Genomic DNA, 24,043 nt, shown 5'->3' with positions numbered 1-24,043 from the left:
TCATGTTTGGATAGATGATGACTTTGCATTTTTATTTTCCTTCCTATTTTTTCTGAACTCCTAGATAATTTAGGGTTCTTATCATATAAGTGAATGGACAAATTGTGTGGTGTAACTATCCCACCTAGGTTTTGATGTATCAAAAAGCTGTACAATTTTTATGTGTTGTTGATTGTTTTCAGATACATTGCCTTATAGGATCTTCTTTTTAAAAACAGCAAATTATATACTATACTTTTTATTGCTAAAGAAATGTGGAACCCCGAAGAGGTCATATACCAAGTGAGTGTCAAAGCTATTCAGAAATCCAAGACTTCAGAATAAGGGACCACAGCTATTTTTGCTTTATCATTATTATCTTGTTTACAAGGTCCTTAGAGCCAGACCTCTACTTTTATTTATTTATTTATTTTTGCTCTTTCTTTTTTTTAAATTTTACTTTATTTCACTTGATAATACTGTATTGGTTTTGCCATACATCAACATGAATCTGCCATGGCTGTACACGTGTTCCCAATCCTGAACCCCCCTCCCACCTCTCTCCCCATATCATCAGACTTCTACTTTTAAAATAAGCATTTATGTTTATGAGCCAATTCTTATTTTATTAACTCATGATTGATTATTTTTTAATATTTAAAATATTTCTATTTTAGACTTTGTGTTTTGCTTTAAATTTTTAATTATAATTTATAATTTAAAAGTTCTGAATATTTTTAATTTAAAAGTAAATACACCATTTGAACTTAATTGATAAGTTTCTAAATAATTTACTTGTGCCTTTTATAATTTTTTAAAATCTATAATTGCTATAAATTTTATTGAAACATTTTTATAAACCTTGATATTGCTTATGTAATCAATATTTTATATAAAAAGTCATAAATTTAGTATAGAGCTAAGTTACAGTAACTCAGAGGATAATTTTCTGACGGTAGAGGAGAAAATGTATTAAATTATAATAGGGAATTGAAGATACCTAATATTTTACTTTGAAGAGGGCACCAAGGAAGAATAACAATAAGCCATTTGTCATTAACATGAAAAATGATCTGAGCATTATTATGTAAGTTTCTTTGCTGACTTGAATTTTAATTCAAATCCTCCAGATAAGCCTATGACGTAGGTATCATCACGTTGTATGTTTGTGGAAACGGATGCTTAGTGATTCAGCAACCTACTCTAGGTCTCCATGCTAGCATGTTATGGGGCTGGAATTTGATCCCGTGCCTCTGACTCCATCGCCATTCTTGTTTCATTGTGACACAAGCTGAAGAAATTACAGGAGAGACTCGTAGTCAGCAATTACTCATTGAAACCAGTGACATGTTGGATTCAGACACTTGAAGCCAATGAAGCCCATAAAAGAGGCATTGCTTGGCTTTGGCTGGTCATCTAACACTTGAGTTCCCAATCTCTAGGACCCTTGGTATCTTCATCTATAAATATGAGATTAATTGTGACATCTTCCTCAAAAGTTTGCTGTGTCGAAAAAAGTGTGTGTATACATACATGATACACATATGGTATATGGTAGTTGTGTAAACTTATTTAGATATTGTGTTTTACTTATACGTCTAATCCTTTCAAAAAGCAGTATAGATAGTAAATAGCAAAAGCCACAAAAATGTCCATAATTTTGGCATAGGAACCCTACTCCTGGAAAAATATTCTAAAGAAATTATTTAAAAGACCAAAAAAAGTATATTTTCACAGGTATTAATTGCAGGGGAAAATAGTTTGATAGTTCCTCAAAATGTGAAATATAGAAATGTCTTATGATCTGGCATTTCCACATCTAGGTGTATAACCAAGAGAAATGAAAATTTGTACATGAATGTTCATAAATGCCTTCTTCATAATAGCCCCAAAGTAAAAACAACTTATATGAATAAATAGATCAATAAAATATGGTATCTCCATTCAAAGGAACTTTTTTGGACAACAAAAAAAATGATGAAGGATGATATATCCTACAACATGGATAATCTTTGAGAACATTACACTAGATGAAACTCACAGAAGACAGCATATTGTATGATTTCATTTATGTAAATATAAAATGTTTAGAATGGGCAAAAACACAAGTAGAATGTTGACTAGTGGTTGCCTAGGACTGGGGGGAGGGGACGGGGAAATGGTGGAGAGTTACTAATAGGTAAAGGGTCTCTTTTGGCAGGGGACACAGATACTTTAAAATTACATTGTGGTAATGGCTGCACAAACCTAGACAACATATTAAAAAGCAGAGACATTACTTTGCTAACAAAGGTCCGTATAGTTAAAGCTGTAGTTTTTCCAGTAGTCATGTATGTACCTGAGAGTTGGACCATAAAGAAGGCTGAGCACTGAAGAACTGATGCTTTTGAACTGTGGTGCTGGAGAAAATTCTTGAGAGTCCCTTGGGTGGCAAGGAGATCAAACCAGTCAATCCTAAAGGGAATCAACCCTGAATATTCATTGGAAGGACTGATGCTGAAGCTGAAGCTCCAATACTTCGGCCACCTGATGGAAATACTTGGACACCTCATTGGAAAAGACCCTGATGCTGGGAAAGATTGAAGGAGGGAGGAGACGGGGATGACAGAGGATGAGATGGTTGGATGGCATCAGCGACTCCGTGGACTTGAGTTTGAACAAACACCAGGAGATGGTGATGGACAGGCAAGCCTGGTGTGCTGTAGTCCATGGGCTTTGCAAAGAGTCAGGCATGACTGAGCGACTGAACAACAACAATGGCTGCACAACCCTATGAGGTTTTTTTTTTTGAGAAATATTGAATTGCGCACCTTAAATGGGTGAAGTGAATGGCATGTGAATTGTATCAATAGAACTGGTTTAAAAACTTCAAAAAAAATTACAGCGAAAAAATGGAAATAAAATATGTATCAGGATAGTAAATGACATTATACTCCATCCTGTTGACGGAACATGATGTAATCACTAAAAATTACAAGCCCTAAAACTACATAACAACACAGAACATATGTAATGTGATGTTCAGAGTAAAGCAAAGTGATGTTGTAGCTAAATATACGTTCATTTGGATAAAGGCTGGCAGGAAACTCAGAGAGAGGAGACTGTGGTGAGAGGGATGTGCCACTTTCTTTCAAAAGTCTCGTTAATGTTGTTGAGCATTTTGAAGGCACTTGTTTTAATGTGTTTTGTAATGGCAGCCTTGTGGTAAGTACAGGTGGTACTGAAGATGCATAAAACATAGGAAAGGAAGGCAAAAACACAAGGGACATTTAAAAATCAACACATAAAATATCTAAGAATTAGATATTGACATGCCAAGACTCAGCGGAGCGTTTAAGGAAAATGCATATTGGGGGAAGCACTGAAGAATATTTAAGCAGCTCAGGTTCTCCCAGGATTCTGCCCAGAAACTTAAAAACTGGAATGCCTGCGAGTCTGTTCTTCCCCGTGAGCCTCTCTCTGCTCACAGGTTTTGAGGGGAGGGGATTTTCATATACCGGAGCTGGTGTGGGTCTGTGATAATAACCCAGAGGAAGTGGGAACACTTAGCAGCGGGTGCAGTTTACTTAAGTTCACCAAAATTGTACTGGAGTGTGGAAAAAGGGAGGAAGTCTGGTCAAGCCTGAGTGAGTCAACATTTAATGGCCCTCCACCCAGCTCTCCTCCCTTCCCAAGGCCACCTCACCTCTGTGCCTATGTGCTTGACCCTTGCTAAGAAGGAACTCTGGCTGGCCTGGGTGGGGTGAACCCAGGTTCCTGTTGATTGGTCCCAACTCTTACGTTGGGGGGACAGAGAGTAGAGGGGCCAGAGCAATGGGGCCTGGCCCCTCCTCTCTATGTAGCTATATCACATCCCTTTTAGGAGCTTTCCCTTCCCTGGTTCCCACTAAATGTTTGAAATATATTCCCCTCCTGAGTCCCAGAAGCAGCTTTTGAAAGTACTGCTCATAAGTTTGCTGTGTTGAAAAAAGTGTGTATACATATCTGCAACACATACACATATGACATATGGTAGCTGTGTGAACCAGCCCAATCCTTTTGAAAAGCAGTATAGATAGTAAATCACAAGAGCCATAAAAATGTCCATATCTTTGGCATAGGAACCCTACTCCTGGAAAAATATTCTAAAGAAATGATTCAAAAGGCCAAAAATAAAAAAGAGTGTGTTTTCGTAGGTGTTAATTACAGGGGAAAGTAACTTGATATTTCCTCAAAAGGTGCAATATAGAAGTGTCTCATGATCCTTTGGGGTAAAATTGTCCTCAGTCCTTTGGGAACACTCTGTAGATGGGAGGTGTAGTCATCTTTAATCTGGATAAAGGATGGGTGACAAGTTGAGAATGGATAAGAGGGGTGGCCGTCTTTGAAGAAGAATCTGCTTGCATCTGAAAACAGAACACATTGTTTATAGCCCTGAGGTGTGGGGAGGAGGTACAGGCAGTTGATTGACATCCACGTCCGTGTTTTCTATGGGATACAGATCCAAAAAAGAGGGGGTATATATATACATATGGGGCTTCCCTGGTGGCTCAGACAATAAAATATCTGCCTGCAATATGGGAGATCCAGGTTTGATCCCTGGGTCAGGAAGATCCCCTGGAGATGAGAATGGCTACCCACTCCAGTATTCTTGCCAGGAGAATCCCATGGACAAAGGAGCCTAGAGGTTCTACAGTCTGTGGAGTTGCAAAGAGTCGGACACAGCTGTGGGACTAACATAACATGTATACATAAAGCTGATTCACTTTGCTGTACAGTAGAAACTAACACAATATTTTAAAGCCACCGTGTATGTGTGTGTGTGTTAGTCACCCATTTGTGTCTGACCCTTTAAGACCCCATGGACTGTAGCCTGCCAGGCTCCTCTGTCCATGGAATTTTCCAGGCAAGAATACTGGAGTGGGTTGCCATTCCCTTCTCCAGGAGATCTTCCCTACCCAGGGATCGAACCGAGGTCTCCCCCATAGAAGGCAGATTCTTCCCATCTAAGCCACTGGGAAAGCCCCTGAAAAGCAACTACTCTGCAATAAAAATTAATTTAAAAAAAAAACGAGATTTCTGAGCAAGGATACATTCTTTTCTTCAGAGTTATTAGGGTTGTTTGAGCTGCCCAGTGACGCCCCCTTGGGCAGATGCCACCCACACTGATCCTACTGCTCCGTCAACGAGCTGAGCTGCGAGGTGATCCTTGTGTCCTTCCTCCTCAAAATTCTGGATTATTTCTGTCCTTCGGCACCAGGAATTGCCCTTATATTCCAGGCTCCAGGGTAAACACTAAAGGTTGTAATTACAGTTCATGGTCTTAACCACTTCTTTGGTCTCCTTTTAGGAATCCAGTCTTAGAAAAGTAACCCCAGGTACCTGTCATTGCAGAGAGCTCTCAGCAGTTCTGTAGCTTCTCAGGAATGCTCTGAAGTTATTGTGGGAAGAAGATAAAGGGGCAGTTTCACCCTTACCTTGTAGAGAGCTGGAGAGGATGGCCGGATTTGCCTGAGGCTTTCTTTTCCCAAAGTTTCTCTTATTCCACTTCAAGACCATCCTCAGAGTCCCTGTCCCCACATAGAGCAAACAATATGTTAGATGGGGAACAGCTCCCAATACCAGCCACCCAGCCACTCAACTACCCAAATAATAGCAACAACAAACCCTGTGTTGGAAAGCCTAAAATGACCAAAGGAGAGAGGGAAAGGGAAATGCTATTTAGGGGGGCAGGAGGAGATGGAGGTGACATAGGTTGGACGTCAAGAGGATGAGATGGTTGAATGGCATCACTGACTCAATGCAAGTGAGTTTGAGCAAGCTCCAGGAGATAGTGAAGGACAGGGGAGCCCAGCGTGCTGCAGTCCATGGAGTCTCAGAGTCAGACACGACTTACAGCCTGAATGACAAGTTAGTCATAGCAACATGCTCGACCACTCTGTGTTTTGTATGTGAACCCATTATCTCAGAAATATCCTTTTATTTATGGCCCAGAATCGTCACATATTTTCCCACCACACAAATGATTTCTAGGTAAGAGATCTGTGCTTTGAGACTCGTAGGTTGCTTCAGTCTTAAATATACCCAGTGCAATCATATCAAGGGACTCTTTGGTCCCAAAGAAAATCAAGCTGCACATCCACCTAAGAAAACTAGTTACCTGTTGCCATAGCAACTGGACCAGCCTTAGAGGGAAGGGCAGAGTTCCTCAAATTCGTCTCCTATGTCTGCAGATTGACTTCCTTGAAACTGAGTCATGTGTCCTGATCATCAACACTGAACTGTTATTTTCATTAAAAAAAAAAAAAGTCACAGTCTCAGTTGATGTATTTCAGCTTTTTCTCTGGTGCCACTCAATGAATGTCTTTTTATCTCTGAAAGGTGGGAATTGGTAACTGGATCCTTTAGAACTTTCATGCATGCCCTAACGTGGTTGGGACCTGGGCCAATAGGTTTGGTAGTAATTAAACTTTGATGGCTGGAACGTGATCTGTGAAATGAGTTGCTGGTCTCAGCTTCACTCCTAATGAACAGAAAGCCATATGCCTTGGAATTTGACCATCACCCCTGTTTCTAGACCACAGGAAGAAAGTCAGAGGTTTGAATGGCTTCTCCTGGGGGTAGACTGCAGGGGCCTCTGCACCAGAAATGATGCTTTGCCTTTCTAGGCCACAGATAGCTCCACAATTTGTCTCAAAATGCCCTGCGAGATATGTGTAAATAACATGAACCACATTTACAGGCAGGGCCACCCTGGTCGAAAGTACGAGTAATTTGCCCAGAGTAAGATAATTAGTAACAGCAGGGGTAGAGATTCCAGAGGGTCGTACTCCATTCCTTTGCTAAGACCACTGAAAAAATTCTTTCGCTCCAGAAACATGGCCAATTAATGGACAGCAGGAGGCGGGGATGGGTCAATACTTGCTTGATTCAGTTTTAAAGGTCATTTTTATTTTATGGGGTTGTTGGTACCTACGGTTAAGATTTTTTATCTTTCAATAACAAGTATCTTGATATTTCCTCTAATGAGACTGAAAAATGTGCTTAGTGAGAATGAGAGCCGAGGGCCAGAGAGAGCTGGATCGGCTGGGGTGTTTCTACTTAAAGAAAAGATTCAGCTGACAAAAGGCAAGAGTACTGTCATGGAAAGCACCTCTATCTATGTCTTAGTCTGTTCAGGCTGCTCGAACAAAATGCCACAGATTGGGAGCTTATAAGCAGCAGACATTTATTTCTCAGATTTCTGGTGACTCGAAGTCAGCACAGTTGAGTGAGGGTCTTCTTCCAGGGCACAGACTTGTCCTTGTATCGTCACATGGGAAAGAGGCCAGCCAGCACCCTGGGATGTCTTTTACAAAGACATTAATCCCAATCATTTCCCAAATCACTGTCTAAAGCCCTCACCTCCTAATCCCTTCACCATTTGGGGCTTAGGAGTTTTTAAGGGTTTTTTTTTTTTTTATGTTAACCGTCCTTAAAGTCTCCACTGAATTTGTTGCAGTATCATCTCTGCTTTTTATGTTTTGTTTTTATTGCCTGCGAGGCATACAGGACCTCAGCTCCCTGACTGGGGATCAAACTAACACCCTTCATTAGAAGGTGAGGTCCCAACCCCTGGACCAACATGGAAGCCCTTAAGGGCTTTAGGATTTCAACATATGAATTCTGGGGGGGACACAAACATTCAGATTACAGCTACGCATAAGACCTGCATTAGATTATAAAGGATACAAAGATAACAAAAGCAGGAGTCCTGTCTTCAGTAAGTCACTTCCCAGCAGATAATGACAAGTACCCTAATAATAGGATGTGAATCCTGTGATTGGGAGAAGTTTATTTTGATTCTAGCCAGAGTGGAGGAATATAGCAAAATGCTTCTTAGGGAATCTGAGCTGTGCTTTTTAGGACAGGTGGGAAATCATAGACAGACAGTGAAGAAAGGATCTTTTAGAAACTAGGAGCAGTATAAACAAAGGCATAGACTGGAATCTACTGAAGAAAAACACAATTGGCCAAATGTAGCTTGAGGTTTAGGTAAATTATAGGAGAGAGTTGGAACTAAAGCAAAAAAGGGGAAAAGAGCCACATTTTGGAGTGTTCTAAAAGGCAGGTAGAGAATTTTGGACAGTACTCCATATAGAATCAGAGGTTTGAAAACCAGAATTTGAGCTGTGATCAGTGTTTTTATGCAACAAGATGAGATACTTGTAGTGTTATTTTTTTAACAACAAAAAAAAGATTCACATAGTCTAATCTATGTTCTGCAAGATACCTTAGCAGATTAGGCTGAAAATATTCTGTACTTCTATCGATATTCCTTCAGAATGTCATAAGAGGTTTTGTAATGTACCCCTGCATAAGGTTAAATGAGTTTGCACTGACTGCGAGCTGAAGGTGCCTGTGTAAAAATGCTGACTCGGGTATTTCAAGTGACAACCATTACGGTTAAGTGCTTGAGGCACTGTTGTGAGAAGCAGGAGAATGGCTTCATGCAGTAGGAGAGCCAGCCAAGTCCCTGAAACCTCTCTCTGTCTCCTTTCTCACAGGAACAGCAATGGAAACCTTCGATGTACAGCAGCATAACTCCCATCTGCTTTGCAAGCCCTCTGCTTGAGAAGCCAGTTGGCAAAGTAAGAATGAATTCATTTCTTGCTGAACGGTTTAATTTGAGTCTGTTGGCTGTTCTTTCTTTTGTCTTGAGCTATTTGGGTGACATAATCAAACTGATCTCATAAAAGTGGCTGATAAAAATCCAGATTTTGAACTCTTTGGTTGGCCCTAGTGGCATCGCTCCTTGGCAAGATGTTGAGCTAAGTGATGTTGATCTGAGATTCCCAGGTCTTCACGTGGATCTCGATGCTGTCCTCCCCAGCTCCCTTCAGTGTCCTGCTTTCTCAGCTCTTTGGCTCACCTTCCCTTGCCGATCGGAACATATTAGAAAGAAAGAGGTGGCTTTTAGTCATCTACATTGTAGGGGAAGGGAAACCTTTTTCCTCATCTCTTTTAGCTTAGTGCCTGGGGTAATGCAAATTAAACTGAGAAAATAAAAAAGACAGGTAGAGAAAAGATTTATTACTGTGAATAAAGAGGCCTTCATAGAAAAGAAGTGAAGACCCAGAGAAGCAACTGTATTTTAACAAAAATTTAACTAACATTTTAACAAAGAGTGATATTGGAAAAGTGACAAGAGAAAGGTGAAGGGTTTGGGGCTTCCCTGGGCCATAAATTGTGAGCTGGTTAATATATGGGGGAAATTAATGAAAAATTAAGAGTTGCTTGGTAAGGTGTGTTGTACTAACTCAAGTAGGTGCCTTTTCTACTACTAAGAGTCTTTTCTAGCTATTAAAAGTCATCTTCTTCCTGGTATGGAAAAGCAAGATACCGTTACAAATTTATGTTACTTTTACAAAGGAAAGTTTATGTACTACTTTCAGACAGAAAGAGAAGTCAGAGAGCTTGGCCTACACCTGCTATTTCTCAATTGCCTTTGACTCAAAGTAATCTTTATGCAAAAGTGGCATATTTAGGGGTGGCAAAATCTGATTCTCTTTCTCTTATTGTGAAATCCAACCGCCACTCTCCCTCTTCCAAACATATTTGTTATTTAAACTATCTTGTAGAATGAAAAACTTTGACTCCAGAAGAGAAATTACAGTATTTGTCCTGAACTTGAAATCACACCCATCAGTCCCACCAGGGAGTATAGAGCTGGATAGTTAAGAGGTGGGTTCCTAGAGTCAGGATGCCCAGGGTCACCAGCTCTGTGACTTTGAGCAAATCAAATGTAAAGAAGTCTTCATACTGGTACCTGCCTCACGGAACTGTCATCAGAATTAATTTAATAAAAATTCATGAGAACAAGGATTTTTTAAACCTATTTTGTTTACTGTATATGCAAGTACTCAACAAATGCAAATGAATTGAATGAATGAATAAATGAAACACTATACACATGATAAACGTAGAGGAAACACATGCTCAATTTGCTTATTTCAAGAAGTGAGAGCTGGAGGGTGTTATATGTAGGGAGGGACACCATTCTCGACACTTTGGCGAGAATGCCAAGGACAATTGCCAGGCACACCTTAACAGAAGCACCAATCTACCTGGCATAAGTCACCTTCCTGTCCTTTGCTACAGTTACTGGTGCATCTCCAGACCACACACAATCCAGCCACTAGGATGAACCATAGTCAGTGTCTGGACAAAAACAAACAAAACTTCTTTCAGTAGGTTTTTTCTCTCCAGCTTCTACATATGTGGGCAGAGCTGGAGCTTTTGTAGTTTTTAAAAGGAAATGAATCTATTTTCCCCAGCAATTCCTGGTAATTCTGCCTTGGCGGTGAGTCCTGCCAAGACAGCTGTCTTTGGAGTACGAACTCCCAGTGGAACAGGAAGTCTCCTGCCCATGCTCTCAGCGCGGTTGACGTTTTGCATGCGTAGCAGGGGAGTGACCCAAGCTTCTTGGGACTGACTTTTCTGTACTTCATGTTCACTAAGGTCTGCACTTCCCCTCTGCTGACTTCAGTTCCAAGCAAGAGGAGTATCCTTTGGCCCAAAGATTAAAACAACAAACAAACAAAACACTCCCTGAACATCACAAAATGTGTTGGCAGCAGCTCCGTTTCACTGCTTTGTCCCTGCCTGGGTCCCTTCCAGCCCCGCTTCCTTTGACTTTATTTATGTAGGTTCTAAATAGACCACCACTTTGTGGGGATGGAAAGAAGCCATTCCAAAAGTTGAGTTCAGAAGTCCGTGAGCCCTGGAGAGACTCTTGACTAAACTTCATATCAACCTAATAGCCAGTCCTGAGTTTACTTGCCGTTTTCCTAGACCTGATTGAAAAATACTAATAGCAATGTAGAAACGGTAGAGAGTGCCTTTGGTAAATGCTTGCCAGAGAGCCAAAGGAAGTCAAGGGTAGTATGACCATTCTTGGGTTTTGCAGATGGCTCATTGGTAAAGAATCCACTGGAAGAATCTTGATGCAGGAGACATGGGTTTGATCCCTGGGTCAGGATGATCCCCTGGAGAAGGGAATGACAATCTACTCCAGTATTCTTGCCTGGGAAATCCCATGAACAGCGGAGCCTGGTGGGCTATAGTCCATGGAGTTGTAAAGAGTTGGACACGATTTAGTGGCTAAACAACATGACCATTCTTGGTTCGATAATATTTTGCAGCATGTTCCTCAGGTTTCCCTCCCCCACAGGGCTGAATGAGCAGGTAATTGTCTATCTGTACAGTGACACCAGGACTGTCCTGGGTGAGAGGGGCTGCTCCCAGAGAATACACTTTCTCTCTTTTCTCTCCATAGGTCTGGCTTTAGCTTAACACATGTTCTGTGAAATATTCTAATGAATTCATTTTTAAAATCAGCTCTCTAATCCATCCACCTGGGGGTGTATGTGGTGGGGAATGATGCCAAAATTGTAAGAAAGTCAAGCTTTAATTATAGAGGTCAATGGAAGGCAGCATTTGGGGGTGGATAATTAAAACCTATGTTTAATCTGCCCAGAATCCAAACTCTCTTCCTCACTGACAAGAAACTTTCTGTTGGTTAAAAGGCTTCAAGGTGGACCCAGAGGCAGTTTCTACCACCCAAATTAGGGTGCCCCAAGCTGAACCAAAGACCAGTATTTTCTTGCTACAACGGAGAGGAAAAGTGTTGAGAAAATATCAGTTAGAAAACAGGAGTTTCCAATGTGTGCTCATAATAGAATAAGGAATATTTTGGCGCCAACTCCAGTCTTACCACTAAATGATAAATCTTTTCATTAGTGGTTATGATTAGAGGACAGGAATTAAAGGAGGGAAACTTCCTTCTTTTCTAGGGAGAAGCCCTTGACATCACTCTGGGCAGCAAGCAAGCCTGGAATGTGTGAATATCCACTCTCAGATCAAGAAGAGTTTTCTGTTTTATTTTACATCACTGGAGTCAGCGCCTTTTGAATGGAGCATGTAAATTTATGTAAACAAGAATGCAAATGTTAAAAAATATGTGTCTTGGGATTTCCTGGGGATGCCTTGGTAGCTTTGTCTTCCTGCCTTTGTATCATCTAAATATCGTGTTATGAAAACTCGGATGAACTTACTTCCTCAAATCCCACAATGTTATAACTAGAGAGAGGGTTTTCTTTATCATTTATAGGAGGTATTTTGGAGAATGAATTAAGACAGACTAATGTATTTGACACTAAACATGTTAGCTCCAAGAAGATACACAGGCCAACAATAAATGCAAAATGGATTGGAGAATTTCAATAAATTGATGGCAGATTCAAAGTGGATTATTGAAAGGGAATTAGAGAATGATGATGGAAACAAAAGCAGGGATTTAAGGAGATAGGTGACATGAGAAGACGCCATAAAATTCAAACTCCAGGCTGTCCTTCAAAATTCTCACTGAGGCTACTGACAAGAGATGGGTTGAAAGAAGTATTAGTTCAATTCAGCATAACAGTCCATGCCAAGTGTGGATCATGCCAAGCCTAAATGACCCAAGCAAGTGCCGTGACCTCTGAAAGCTGCAGAGAATACACAAGCAGATGGAACTGTTTGGGATTAAGAGCTGCCCATGAGTATGGCTGTGCCAACCTGTCTTTCTCAGTATAATTTAGGAGACAGGTAAACTTGTCCTCAAGTCTAAGGAAATGTAACTTTAATACATGATTTGATTAGGCCAGAAGGAAATGGAGAGAGATAAACAGCCTTGAAGGATAGCAGTGTTATTGAATGGAAGGGTAACTAAGAAAGTAGAGGAGGCCCCCTGGGCCTTCTATATTTCTCCATGAGTAAAGGGGGAAACTGGAGGAGCTGGGTGGAAGTACTGGATAAACAGCAGATAAGAAAGGAGCTGGTGAACTCAGAATTAACCACATATAGAGCTGCTTTATTTCAGAGTTGAGAGGCATCTGTGGGAAGAAAACAAACAGAGGTGTCCCCTTTTTGCACACTGATCTTTAGCTTCTTTAAACACTGAAGAATTTTTCTCACCAAAGGAAAATTTAACTTAGCCAAAATGGACCACTTTAAGAATCGTCGTCTAAGTCATGGCCCACTGAGAATCTCTGAGTGTGTTACATCATTATATCATGGCTAGGTCTGCATAGACAGCACCAATTCAATGAGAAGTACCTTGGAACTTAATACTCAATATTTAGGGCTCTAAGTGACTAAAGAAGATGGAACGAAGAACTCAACCCACAAAGTACTCTGTGGCCTATTGCCGTTTCCAAAAAAAAAAGAAAAAAACCCAAAAGTCAGGAATGGAATAATCCAAAGAGAATAATAATTGTAAGCACAGCAAGCTACTACAATTACTACAGCCATAGATAAATGTAATTTTCATTAATTGAGAATGAGGGCACCTAATGTGACTGGCTCTCTTTTTCTATACATTTAGCTTCTGGTCACTGAGGTAAAATGCATTAAGCCAACTATTCTTCAAGGTGAAAGAAACTTCCAAGGTAAAGGGTCAGGTCTCTTCTCCTAAGATAGTGGAGGATTTAGTTGGGCATATGTCCACCCAACTAAAGAGCACATTTTCAGCATCCCTTGCAGCTAGATGTTGGCCATATAATATTATGGGAATGAGATATGAATGGAAGTGATGTATGTAATTTTTGAATCATGCCATTCATATTAAAGGCAGACCCTTCCTGCTGGCTGGAATATAAATATGGTAGCAAAAACTGAAATAGCTACGTTAGACCATGAAAGGATGGCAGAGAAACCACATAGAACCATTATCTGCTTGTGTTCAGACAGCTGTTGCCTGAGACAGAAATTGGCTTTCATCTTGTCTACATCGCTACTGATTTGGCCATTGGTACAGTAGCTGCAATGGTATCCTAGCACACAATTAAAATGGGAGAAATTAGACTGCATGCCCTATGAGAACTCACGTGGGATTCAGTGAAGGCAAAAGGCAGAACCTATACAGTAAATATCAGTTAAAGGGATGAAATTCTGAATTGCTGTCTCCCCAATCAATCTGGATAAGGAAGAAGAGTTACAGAGGCTAATTTCTGGCTCTGAGGATAAGGGGATGAACAGAACTCTGGTTAGCTGAGCTCTACTATAGTAAACTCAGATAGCCATCATATCCTGAATTTTGGAGTTCTCCTTAGATCTGAAACAAATTTCTACTGAAAATATTCCGATTCAAGCACTGTAGTGGAACCGGTTATCTGGTCAAATAACATTCTATTGATAATTATTATATGCAGGAACTACATTAGTTTGGAAACATTTATAAATATCTCCATGTATTTGGTATAATATTGTATTCTTTCATCATCTGGAACAGGTTTGGATTCCCTGGGGCTTCAGGGAATCACCTTGGGCTTCAGCTTTTGCTATAATTCTATTACATAGGATTTTATGGGAAGACCGAATTGTTATCTCATAGCTTATTCTAGATGCACTGTCCTTTTATTAACATAAAATATAATACATATTATTTGGGCTTAATAAATTAAACCATCAGCCTTTACTACCATCACACATTAGAGCCCATGTCATTTTTTCCCATCATCTCTTTCCTCAAAATGTCTCATCTCTTTCCTCAAAATGTCTGATGTGATGACATGTACATAGTAGGCAGGTAGTGCTTGTCCAAGGATGGTTAAGTGAATATGGAATTTTACTCCATTACTCAGCTATTTTCATCTTCTTATCCTGATCACAATGGTTGTTGAATAGTATTCTATGTGAGTGGGCTACTATATCTACTAAAAACAGAAAAAAAAATTAATCAATGGCATTACCACTGTCCTATGAATATTAAGTAAGCAGTGGTGAAAATCTATTTCCCTTGAATTTCGATTCCTGGATTCTCACTACCACCCAAGCAAAACCTCGACTGAAATTTACTACAGTAGGTCCATTGGTAAGAGTTCAGAAGGATAAGAAATGCTTCCTAGAGCATAAGGACAAGAAGTCTTTCCATCCCAACATTCCTACCAGGCAAGATGACTCTATAAACAGGCTTGTAAGCACAGAGAGTTGGAACAAGATTGAACAAATATGCTGAAACCAATGGCAGTTCGAAAGCTTTGACCAACCTAGACAGTGTATTAAAAAGCAGAGATAAATTACTTTGCTGACAAAGATCCATATAGTCAAAGCTATGGTTTTTCCAGTAGTCATGTATGGATGTGAGAGTTGGACCGTAAAGAAAACAGCACTGAAGAATTGATGCTTTTGAACTGTGGTGTTGGAGAAGACTCTTGAGAGTCCCTTGGACTGCAAGGAGATCCAACCAGTCCATCCTAAAGGAAATCAGCCCTGAATATTCATTGGATGGACTGATGCTGAAGCTGAAGGAACAATCCTTTGGCCACCTGATGGGAAGAACTGACTCATTGGAAAAGACCCTGATGCTGGGAAAGATTGAAGGCAGGAGGAGAAGGAGACAACAGAGGGTGAGATGGTTGGATGGCTTCACCAACTTGATGGACATAAGTTTGAGCAAGCTCTTGGAGTTGGTGATGGACAGGGAAGCCAGGCGTGCTGCAGTCCATGGGGTTGCAAAGAGTGGGACACGACTGAGCGACTAAACTGATAAACATAGAAGCAAATTCAGTTCTGGCTTCCAAACCTATAGGATATAAGTGAAATATAAACAATTAATATCTATAGAATTTATTTTATTATGCTTATCAAACAAGACTACTGGAGTGGGTAGCCATTCCTATCTCCAGGGGATCTTCCTGACCCAGCTTTTAAACCTGGATCTTCTGCATTGCAGGAAGATTCTTTACTGTCTGAGCCTCCAGGAAAGCCCCATCAAGGCTGTTAATTCATAAACAGTTAAATGCCTGTACACAATAAAAATGAGAAACAACAAACATAGAAATCATTCTTATTCTCTGATCTTGTTTTACAGCTTATTTATTTTAAAGGTGAAATATATGGAACAGTATGTACAGCTCAACTGCATAGACGTATTATGATATACATCGTTTAAATATGAGATAAATGGCTTGTTAACATTGCACACACACACACACGTAATTACCAGACCCTTGCTATCACAGACTGCACCATTATCAGAGGTCTCAGAGTCATATTTGTATTACACAGGACTATTGTTTATTTTTCCCTTGGCTCAGTGTGCTCACACTTTCCATTTAACACCACATTGATTTCTCTTGCACAACCTGGTTGAAAAATATCATATGGAACTTCTGATGGAAAAATGCTAAGTAAAAATACTGCCTGGTCTGTTACTGACGGAAAGAGAAATTTTCATTTGTCCCACCTGGGGGCAGGGAAAAAAGATGACCTGGAACTGGCATAGAATACATGTTTTCTATATTCACAAAGATCAGAAAAATAGAATATCACTGAATTCTGAGACACAGCACTGCAGAATTATCAACAAAAGTAGCCCAGAATTTATACAGTTTTGCTCCTTTCTCCATACTCTGGGTCGCCTTGAGAAAGCCAAGAGAAGCTCCTCTTGGAAATATTGCATTCTAAGCATTCTACGCCAGCTGCTTATTTCCACTAAGAAATGCCTTCCATGTGTGAGGGTGTGCTATAAACAGTAATTCAGGGCAATTTGGTATAAATGATAACAGCGATAATCATTATTATAATAGATTCCATTGTTTGAGAACTCTGTGCCAAACACTAACCTAAGTTCTTCATATCTAGTCTCTCGTTTAATTGTTTTACCCATAAAGCCTGAAAAAGATAAAGGACTTGTTCAAGGTCACGGACTGGTAAACAATATAGTTGGCATCCCAAACTAGGCAAGGACCTATGCCTTAACCACCTGCTGGAGAGAGATTTTAAAAATGTATTCGGATAATCTCTTTTCTCTTCCTCGTTGAAATATAGTCAAAGTTTCCTGAGAGGACACAGAAGGATGCCAAAAAAAGTATGACCTGGCTTATATTATGGGTCACTCTGGCTGCAGTTAACCAACCTTAGATTTTCTTTTTCCAAAAGGCCCTGTTATAAATAGCAACCGGGCACAAGTGGGAAATAACGTGTGAGCATGCGGCGTTAGGTTGCCCCTTTAAAGGCAGCTGCTTTACAAAGGACTTTAAAGGGGATATGAACTGCAAAGATAGCGGCATGAGGTTACTCAGATCAGAATAATATTCCTCAGAAGCCATTCCACACCTTTGGGTGTCCCAGTTTATCTCCTCTGGAAGAAGGCGAGTTGGTGCTCACCTAATACTTGAGGCAAGGCATTTAATTTTAAGAACTCTAATGCTCTCAATGAAAAAGGGTCAAAAGTAGCCTTATTAAAGTTCAGCTTAACAAAAGACTCATGGTACAGACAAGGGTAGAGCTGAAATCTGCACTCACCACTAATGCCTGTTAAGTTTTTCATGGAGGCAGTTTAGATGCCTGGTGAAATAAAGGCATCTGTTCTCTTTAGTGAACAGAGAACAGATTGCATAAAAGTTTATGGTCTGAAGAGCAGGGAGGTAATTAGTGGTGCGATGAACTCCCCAATTGTGTCTATGTTTTTAAAGGTCATTTCCTGGATTTTACGAGAAATGGGGAATTACCTCTGGGCCCCCATAGAACTTTGCTTTTACTGTTATGAATGTTTATTTCAGTTTACCTTACCTTAGGGTTGGCTGATTGCATGTCTGTCTTTTTTGCAGGGGCTTGTAATCTCCTTGTCTGGGGGCTAGGGTGGAGCAGAATTGGGCCTTATTCATTATATGTGTCCCCAAAGCACCACACGTAATTCTTTCCATACAGGAGCTGGTTATTGAGGAGGGGGAGGTGGTAGAAAAAGAAAGGGAAAGGAATTCTCATTTTGTTTATCTGAGATCACTCTTTTCAGATTACCTGGGTTTGGGCTGCTTTTCATGAAATGCCTTCTGAAACCTCTCTAAGAACAGCTTAGTGAAAAAATTCAACTTTACCTTGAAAGACATTTGCTTACAGCATAACTCTTAAAAGGCTCTGTTCATTTGTAAAAGGCAGAAACTGAAGTTTTTACCCTAAGGACTTTCACAGAGAATCAGCGATAAGAGATGTGTTGAGATTAAAACAAAATAGAAAAAAATTTAAAAAACGGAGAATGTTCTCATGTCTCACGGCATGGAAGTTGTTCTTCCTCTGCTGTGCCAGTCGAAGTGGTCTTGCCAAGGTCAGTAGGGAAATCCTAACTGCTAAACCCAGAGTACATTTCATTTCTTCTGGAACTTGGCTCAGTTGACCCTTCCTCAAAAGATGTTTCTCTCTTGGCTTTTATGAGAGATGACTGTTGTAATTCTCATCTGACCTTCTCAGTCTCTTGTTATTTCATCTTCCCTCAATAATACGTCCAATTTTGTGTTCCCCAGTGTCCCATCCCCAGTGTACTTAAAAAAGCTCAGCGCTCCCTTAACAAGCGATACTCTATTTTCTTGTTTCATTTGCTCAACACTTTCAAAGCTGGACCAGTCAGCACCTCTTACGGGTCTCTGATTCCTCTGCCCTACAGATGTTCTGTCCCTCTCTCAGTGAATGTTCCTACCTTCTATCCAGCAATTCAAATCAGATTCTTGGGGGTCATCCATCATTCTTTCCCCACTCCCCACCCCACCTCATCCTTTCAGTCAGTCATCCAATTCAGATGGTTCTAAATCCTTTATATCTCACCCTCTCCTTCCCTATTGTGATTGCCGTATTTAAGGCCTTCATCATCCCTCTTCTGCTTCCTAAGGAGCCCTTAAGCTGTTTTTCTCTTCATGCTCATCATCTTTCAGTTCCTTGTCAGTATCACTACAGACCTATCCTTTCAAACAGCAACTATGATCAATGCTTGCTTGACTCAGTGATGGAATGGCTTTCCACTGACTATTGAGTTAGTCTGAGTCTCTCTGAATGGCCGAGGTGGGCACGTGTGAAATATTGCCCTGCCCCTCCGTCACCTCCCTTTGCTTGTCCCCTCCCAAATCCTTCAGGATACTCTCCTTCATGAGACTGTCATCGTTCACGCTACTCCTTCTACTTTCCTGCCTAATCCCTCTTCTTTTTAAAAATCTGTCTTAGATTCCCCTCCATTCTCTTCTGTCCCACCTACAACCTCTATGCCGAGTTACAACTGTACTTTGTATTTTTCCTGTTGCAGCTTTTCTCTCACTTTACTGAAATTGCTTGTACTCTGCCTCCTCTTCGTAAGGGCGCACGTTTGTCATCTTGTATTCCTCCAGGTGCAGCACAAAGCAAGGCACACGAATGAGCAGATGCTCCAGAAATCTTATTGGTGCCAATGAATACGTTGCCTGTTCATTTCACAGCAAGCCCAGAATTCAAAGTTCATTCAAACACACAGTTTAGAACTCTTCTCTTCATTTATTCATCTCAGGATTTTCTTGGCCAGTGTTCCTGACTCTGAACTTTCATTGATGAGGAAGGTGAATACTGCTTACAGGTGATGAATGCCCATTGCTATGCTGAAGCTCATCATAATGAAGGAAAGGTTTTTATCAGTTGGAAACCACGAAGGCAGCACCCTGGTCGGTGTGAATTTCTTCCTATTGACTGGTGACAATGAGATAACTGAGGATGGAATTCTCTAGGCCAGAATACTGGAGTGGGTAGCCTTTCCTTTCTCCAAGGGATCTTCCCAACCCACAGATTGAACCCAGGTCTCCCACACTGCAAGCGGATTCTTCACCAGCTGAACCACAAGGGAAGCCCAAGGAGATAGGCGTATTACCCCATTTAGGTAAATCTGCCAGATCAATTTTATTAACTTGAATTACAGTAGAAGTTAGAAGTGCTTGCTGTGCCTTTAGAAGGCAAGAGTAATCATAGTTAGTGTTTCCAGATGTTCTGTGTACAAACAGGAGGAAAAAAGGTTACTGGCTCCAGCTTGGACTTTGGATAGCAGGTCAGTCACCAAAGAAAGTTCAGCCTTTTGTACCTTGAAAAATCTGACTGGTTTAAAATTAGACATTCTGATAGGGAAAAGCCAAGTGGGAAAAGACGAGGACTTTGAACATACCAATTTAAATGTCCCCAAAAAAGAATCTAAAAATTTACACTCTTTAGTTTTAGTCACTATGGTAATCATAAAAATAAAATTTAGTGGTGTACTTGTTTTAGAGGAGAAGAGAGACAAAATGAATCAAGAATTCTCACACAACTTCATTTCAGCATGGAACAACTCTTACTATGAGAAAAATTATGATTACATAATCAAAAGTGTTTATTAAATATAGTAGATAGACATCATTTGATAAATAGTACTAAGTATTCTGGAAGATAATAAGGAAGTTATCTTAAGGAATATAGAATGACTTATTTAGCATTGGAAGATAATTTAAATATCATCCAGCCCAACTTCTCATCTAACCCTTAAATCTATCCTACAAATTCCTGCCAAACCTCTTCAGTATATCTCCAGTTAGAGGAAGCTTTCCACCCTCTGAGGCAGTTCATGTCATATTTAAATAGCTCAATAAAATTTATCAAGTGCTTACTGCATGCCAGACACTGAGCTAAGCATTTTATCTTCAAAAATCCTATTTAATCTTTATCACAACCTTGTGAAATGGTACTGTTATTATTTCCATTTTACAGCTGAGGAGGAAACTGGGCAACTGCCCAACATTGCATGGCTGGTAAGTAGAAGACCCAGCTTTGACTATGCAGTCTGCGTTCTTAAATAATATACACCTGCAGGCTCCCTAACAACTTCTTTCCTATGCTGATCTGAAATCTATCTTCTTAGAGCTTCTATTCATGGGTCCAAATTGTTTGGGACTCTAACTCTATTTTTTAATTAATTTTTATTGGAGTATAATCACTTTACCAGGTTTTGTTAGTTTCCTGTGGTTGTTCCGTCGTTAAATTTTGTCCACCTGTTTGCAACCCCATGGGCTGCAGCACTACAGGCTCCTTGTCCTTCACCATCTCCCAGAGCTTGCTCAAACTCATGTCCATTGAGTCGGTGATGCCATCTAACCATCTCATGCTCTGTTGCCCCCTACTCCTCTTGCCTTCAATCTTCCCAGCATCAGGGTCTTTTCTAGTGAGTTGGGTCTTCTCCTCAGGTCGCCAAAGTACTGGAGCTTCAGCTTCAGTATCAGTTCTTCCAATGAATGTTCAAGAATGATTTCCTTTAGGATTGACTGGTTTGATCTCCTTGCTGTCCAAGGGACTCTCAAGAGTCTTCTCCAACACCACAGTTTGAGATCACCAGTTTCTGCTGTATAGCAAAGTGAATCAACTACATATATATATAGTGCTCAGTGTTCTGTAGTGATCGAAACTGGAAGGAAATAAAAAAGGAGGGGAGATATATATATATAATGTAGTCGTGTCCAACTCTTTGTGATCGCATGGACTGTAGCCTCCCAGGCTCCTCTGTCCATGGAATCCTCCAGGCAAGAATAGTGGAGTGGGTAGCTATGCCCTTCTCCATGGGATCTTCCCAAACCAGGGATTGAAACTAGGTCTTCCACATTGCAAGCAGATTCTTTACTGTCTGAGCCACAAGGGAAGCTCTTTTTTGGATTTCCTTCCAATTTTTAGGTCACCACAGAGCACTGAGGAGAGTTCCCTGAGCAGTACAGTAGGTTCTTACTAGTTATCTATTTTATACATATTATCAATAGTGTATATATGTCAATCCCAATCTCCCAATTCATCCCTTCCCTTTCCCCCCTCAGTATCTATATGTTTCTTCTGTATATCCATGTCTCCATTTCTGTTTCACACATAAGATCATCTATACCATTTTTCTAGATTCCACATGTATGTGTTAATATATAATATTTTCTTTCTCTTTCTGACTTATTGCACTGTGTTTGACATTCTCTGGGTCCATCCACATCTCTACAAATGACCCAATTTTGTTCTTTTTTATTCATGGGTGCTAATTTTTAATGAGATAATACCTAGCATATCCTGTTTTATTCCACACGATAGCTCTTCAAATAGCTGAAAACAGTTATCTTATTTACTCTACGCACCTCAGTCTTTCTACTGGATATGCAATTACATTGCCTTCCATTTCCCCTCGTGTGAAATGGTCTGTAGTCCCTTTAACATCATGATCATTGTCCTTTGAATGAACCTTACTTTGGGATCTTATACATTGAACACAGCATAAAATCATATAAGCTTTGTTGCAAGAGTAGAAACAAAATGTTAAGTCATATGCTTGTGGTCAACCAAAGCCAACGTGTTCCACATATATGTTGGTAATCTGTATCTCTGCTCTCCTGTATTCACACAACTGTTTATGTTAAACTTGAACTTAGAGCTTTTTACTTAAATCAGTTATATGTTTGTGCATGCTAAGTCACTTCAGTAGTGTCTGACTCTTTGGGACTGTATGGACTATTGTTGCCCACCAGGCTCTTCTGTCCTTGGGATTCCCCAAGGCAAGAGTACTGGAGTAGGTTGCCATGCCCTCCTCCAAGGGATCTTCCCAACCCAGGTATCGAACCTGTGACTCCTGCATTGAAGGAGGATTCTTTGCTGCTAAGCCACACAGGGAAACCCTAAATCAGTTATATTTTATCTCAGTAGTATAGTTTATGATTCTAGAAAGCTGAAACCTTTTGTATCAAGATTCTGTCATCTAAAAATTTTTACCCTTTGTGTTCTTTAATGTTTATCATGTATGAAGCCATCCCCAACTTATTGAATTAAAAGAACAATTCAGCTTCTAATTCTATGTTTCTGAACTTAGACTGGGCTCAGTTTAGGGTTTTTTGGACTTGACTGGGCTTACTCATGCATCTGTGATCAGCTGCTAGGTCGACTGGGGGCTAGTGAGTCCAGAAGAACCTCACCTGGGATGGCTAGTCTCTGCACTGCATGGTTTCTCATCCTTCAGAGGCCAGCCTGGTCCACATGTCAGAAGAGGGATCCCAAGAAAGCAAATGAAACTGAAAGAGGCCCCGTGAGTCCGAAGCTCAGGACAGGGACACCATCGTTTCCCCTGTCTTCTGTTAGCCAAAACAATTCTAAGGCCAGAAACCTTCAAAGGCTGGAGAAGCGGACTTGATGGGAGGAGCCTCAAAGTCTCCTTATAGTGGGTCTCGATAGGAAAAGGAAACATGATGATTGTGCCCATTTAAAAAATCTGCCACGCCTTCATGGTCATGCCGTTTATAGATCTCATAAGCACATCATCAAAATGATCCTTTAAAAATTCTTGCGTTTTATTTTAATAAGATCTAAAAATAAAGCCCTATGTAGCATACTACTTTGGCCCTTACAATCTAGTTCAACAACCATAACAAATGTAAAGTAAAATTTAAAAATTACATTCTAAACTATACCATTCTGTTTCTAGAGAGGCATATGTAAAGGCCACTACCAGGAAGGAACATGCTTGTAGATAAGTCTGAATTTGATACGTATGGATTATTTTTTTTTAAAGGCTAGAATCTTTCCTAGGAAAGGGAAATTGTAGAAGTGTTCAGATTAAGGATTAGCATGTGCAAAAGCACAACAGCCTGGAGAATAGACTAGAGTGAAAATATTGAAGGATTACTCTGAAGAATAAGAAAGGGTGGCTAGTTGGTGGGGGATCCATAATGAGAGAACTTGGATCTAGAAATTTGAGTTTGACTCTAAGCAGTTGGGCACTATGGATGGTTCTTAAACAAAAAGATAAAGTGATGAAATTTTTGCACAATTAACCTAGGACTAGTTTGAATGGTACCTTTTTTGTAGTCAGGGAAATCATTGAGAAAAGCCTTACAACTTTTTAAATTCCTAATTAAAATCAAGTACCTAATACCACTTTTCCTGTGGTTGTAAAGAAAATGACCTAAATAATTACCTTGACAATATGTTTCATTTCTGCCAATTGAAAGAAAAGACAAGGTACCAATATCTGGAAAGAGGTGACTATGTTCTTTTTCTTAAAGAGGAAGAAAAGAAAGTATAACTACTGCTTAAATTTAAATCATGTCACATGTACAGATTTTTTTCCAAGGTTGTTTCCCTCAATGGCAAAATGATGGCTAATGGAAATAAAAAGCTGACATTTTCAAAATTCAAAAACTTACTGATTGACTAAAATCCTCAGTACTCACAAAAGTCTTAGTTTTCCATTCTGGTATGGAAATGCTACTTACTGTAAGAGGACGTAAAA

At 40.1% G+C, this 24,043-nt stretch overlaps 1 protein-coding gene across 2 annotated transcripts in view; it reads left to right on the top strand.

Moving 5' to 3' along the window:
- Nucleotides 1-24,043, top strand: part of LOC102172613 (ras-GEF domain-containing family member 1B) — a 669,201-nt gene that overhangs the window by 486,568 nt on the left and 158,590 nt on the right. For both annotated transcript variants that reach the window (XM_018049636.1, XM_018049637.1), the window contains one exon: nt 8,505-8,588. In XM_018049636.1, the coding sequence (XP_017905125.1) occupies nt 8,505-8,588 (84 nt within the window). The remainder of the gene's footprint in view (nt 1-8,504; nt 8,589-24,043) is intronic.

The sequence above is a fragment of the Capra hircus genome, chromosome 6 (genome assembly GCF_001704415.2).
Source record: "Capra hircus breed San Clemente chromosome 6, ASM170441v1, whole genome shotgun sequence".
In the NCBI taxonomy this organism is placed as follows: domain Eukaryota; kingdom Metazoa; phylum Chordata; class Mammalia; order Artiodactyla; family Bovidae; genus Capra; species Capra hircus.
This window is presented reverse-complemented; position numbering and strand designations above follow the sequence as displayed.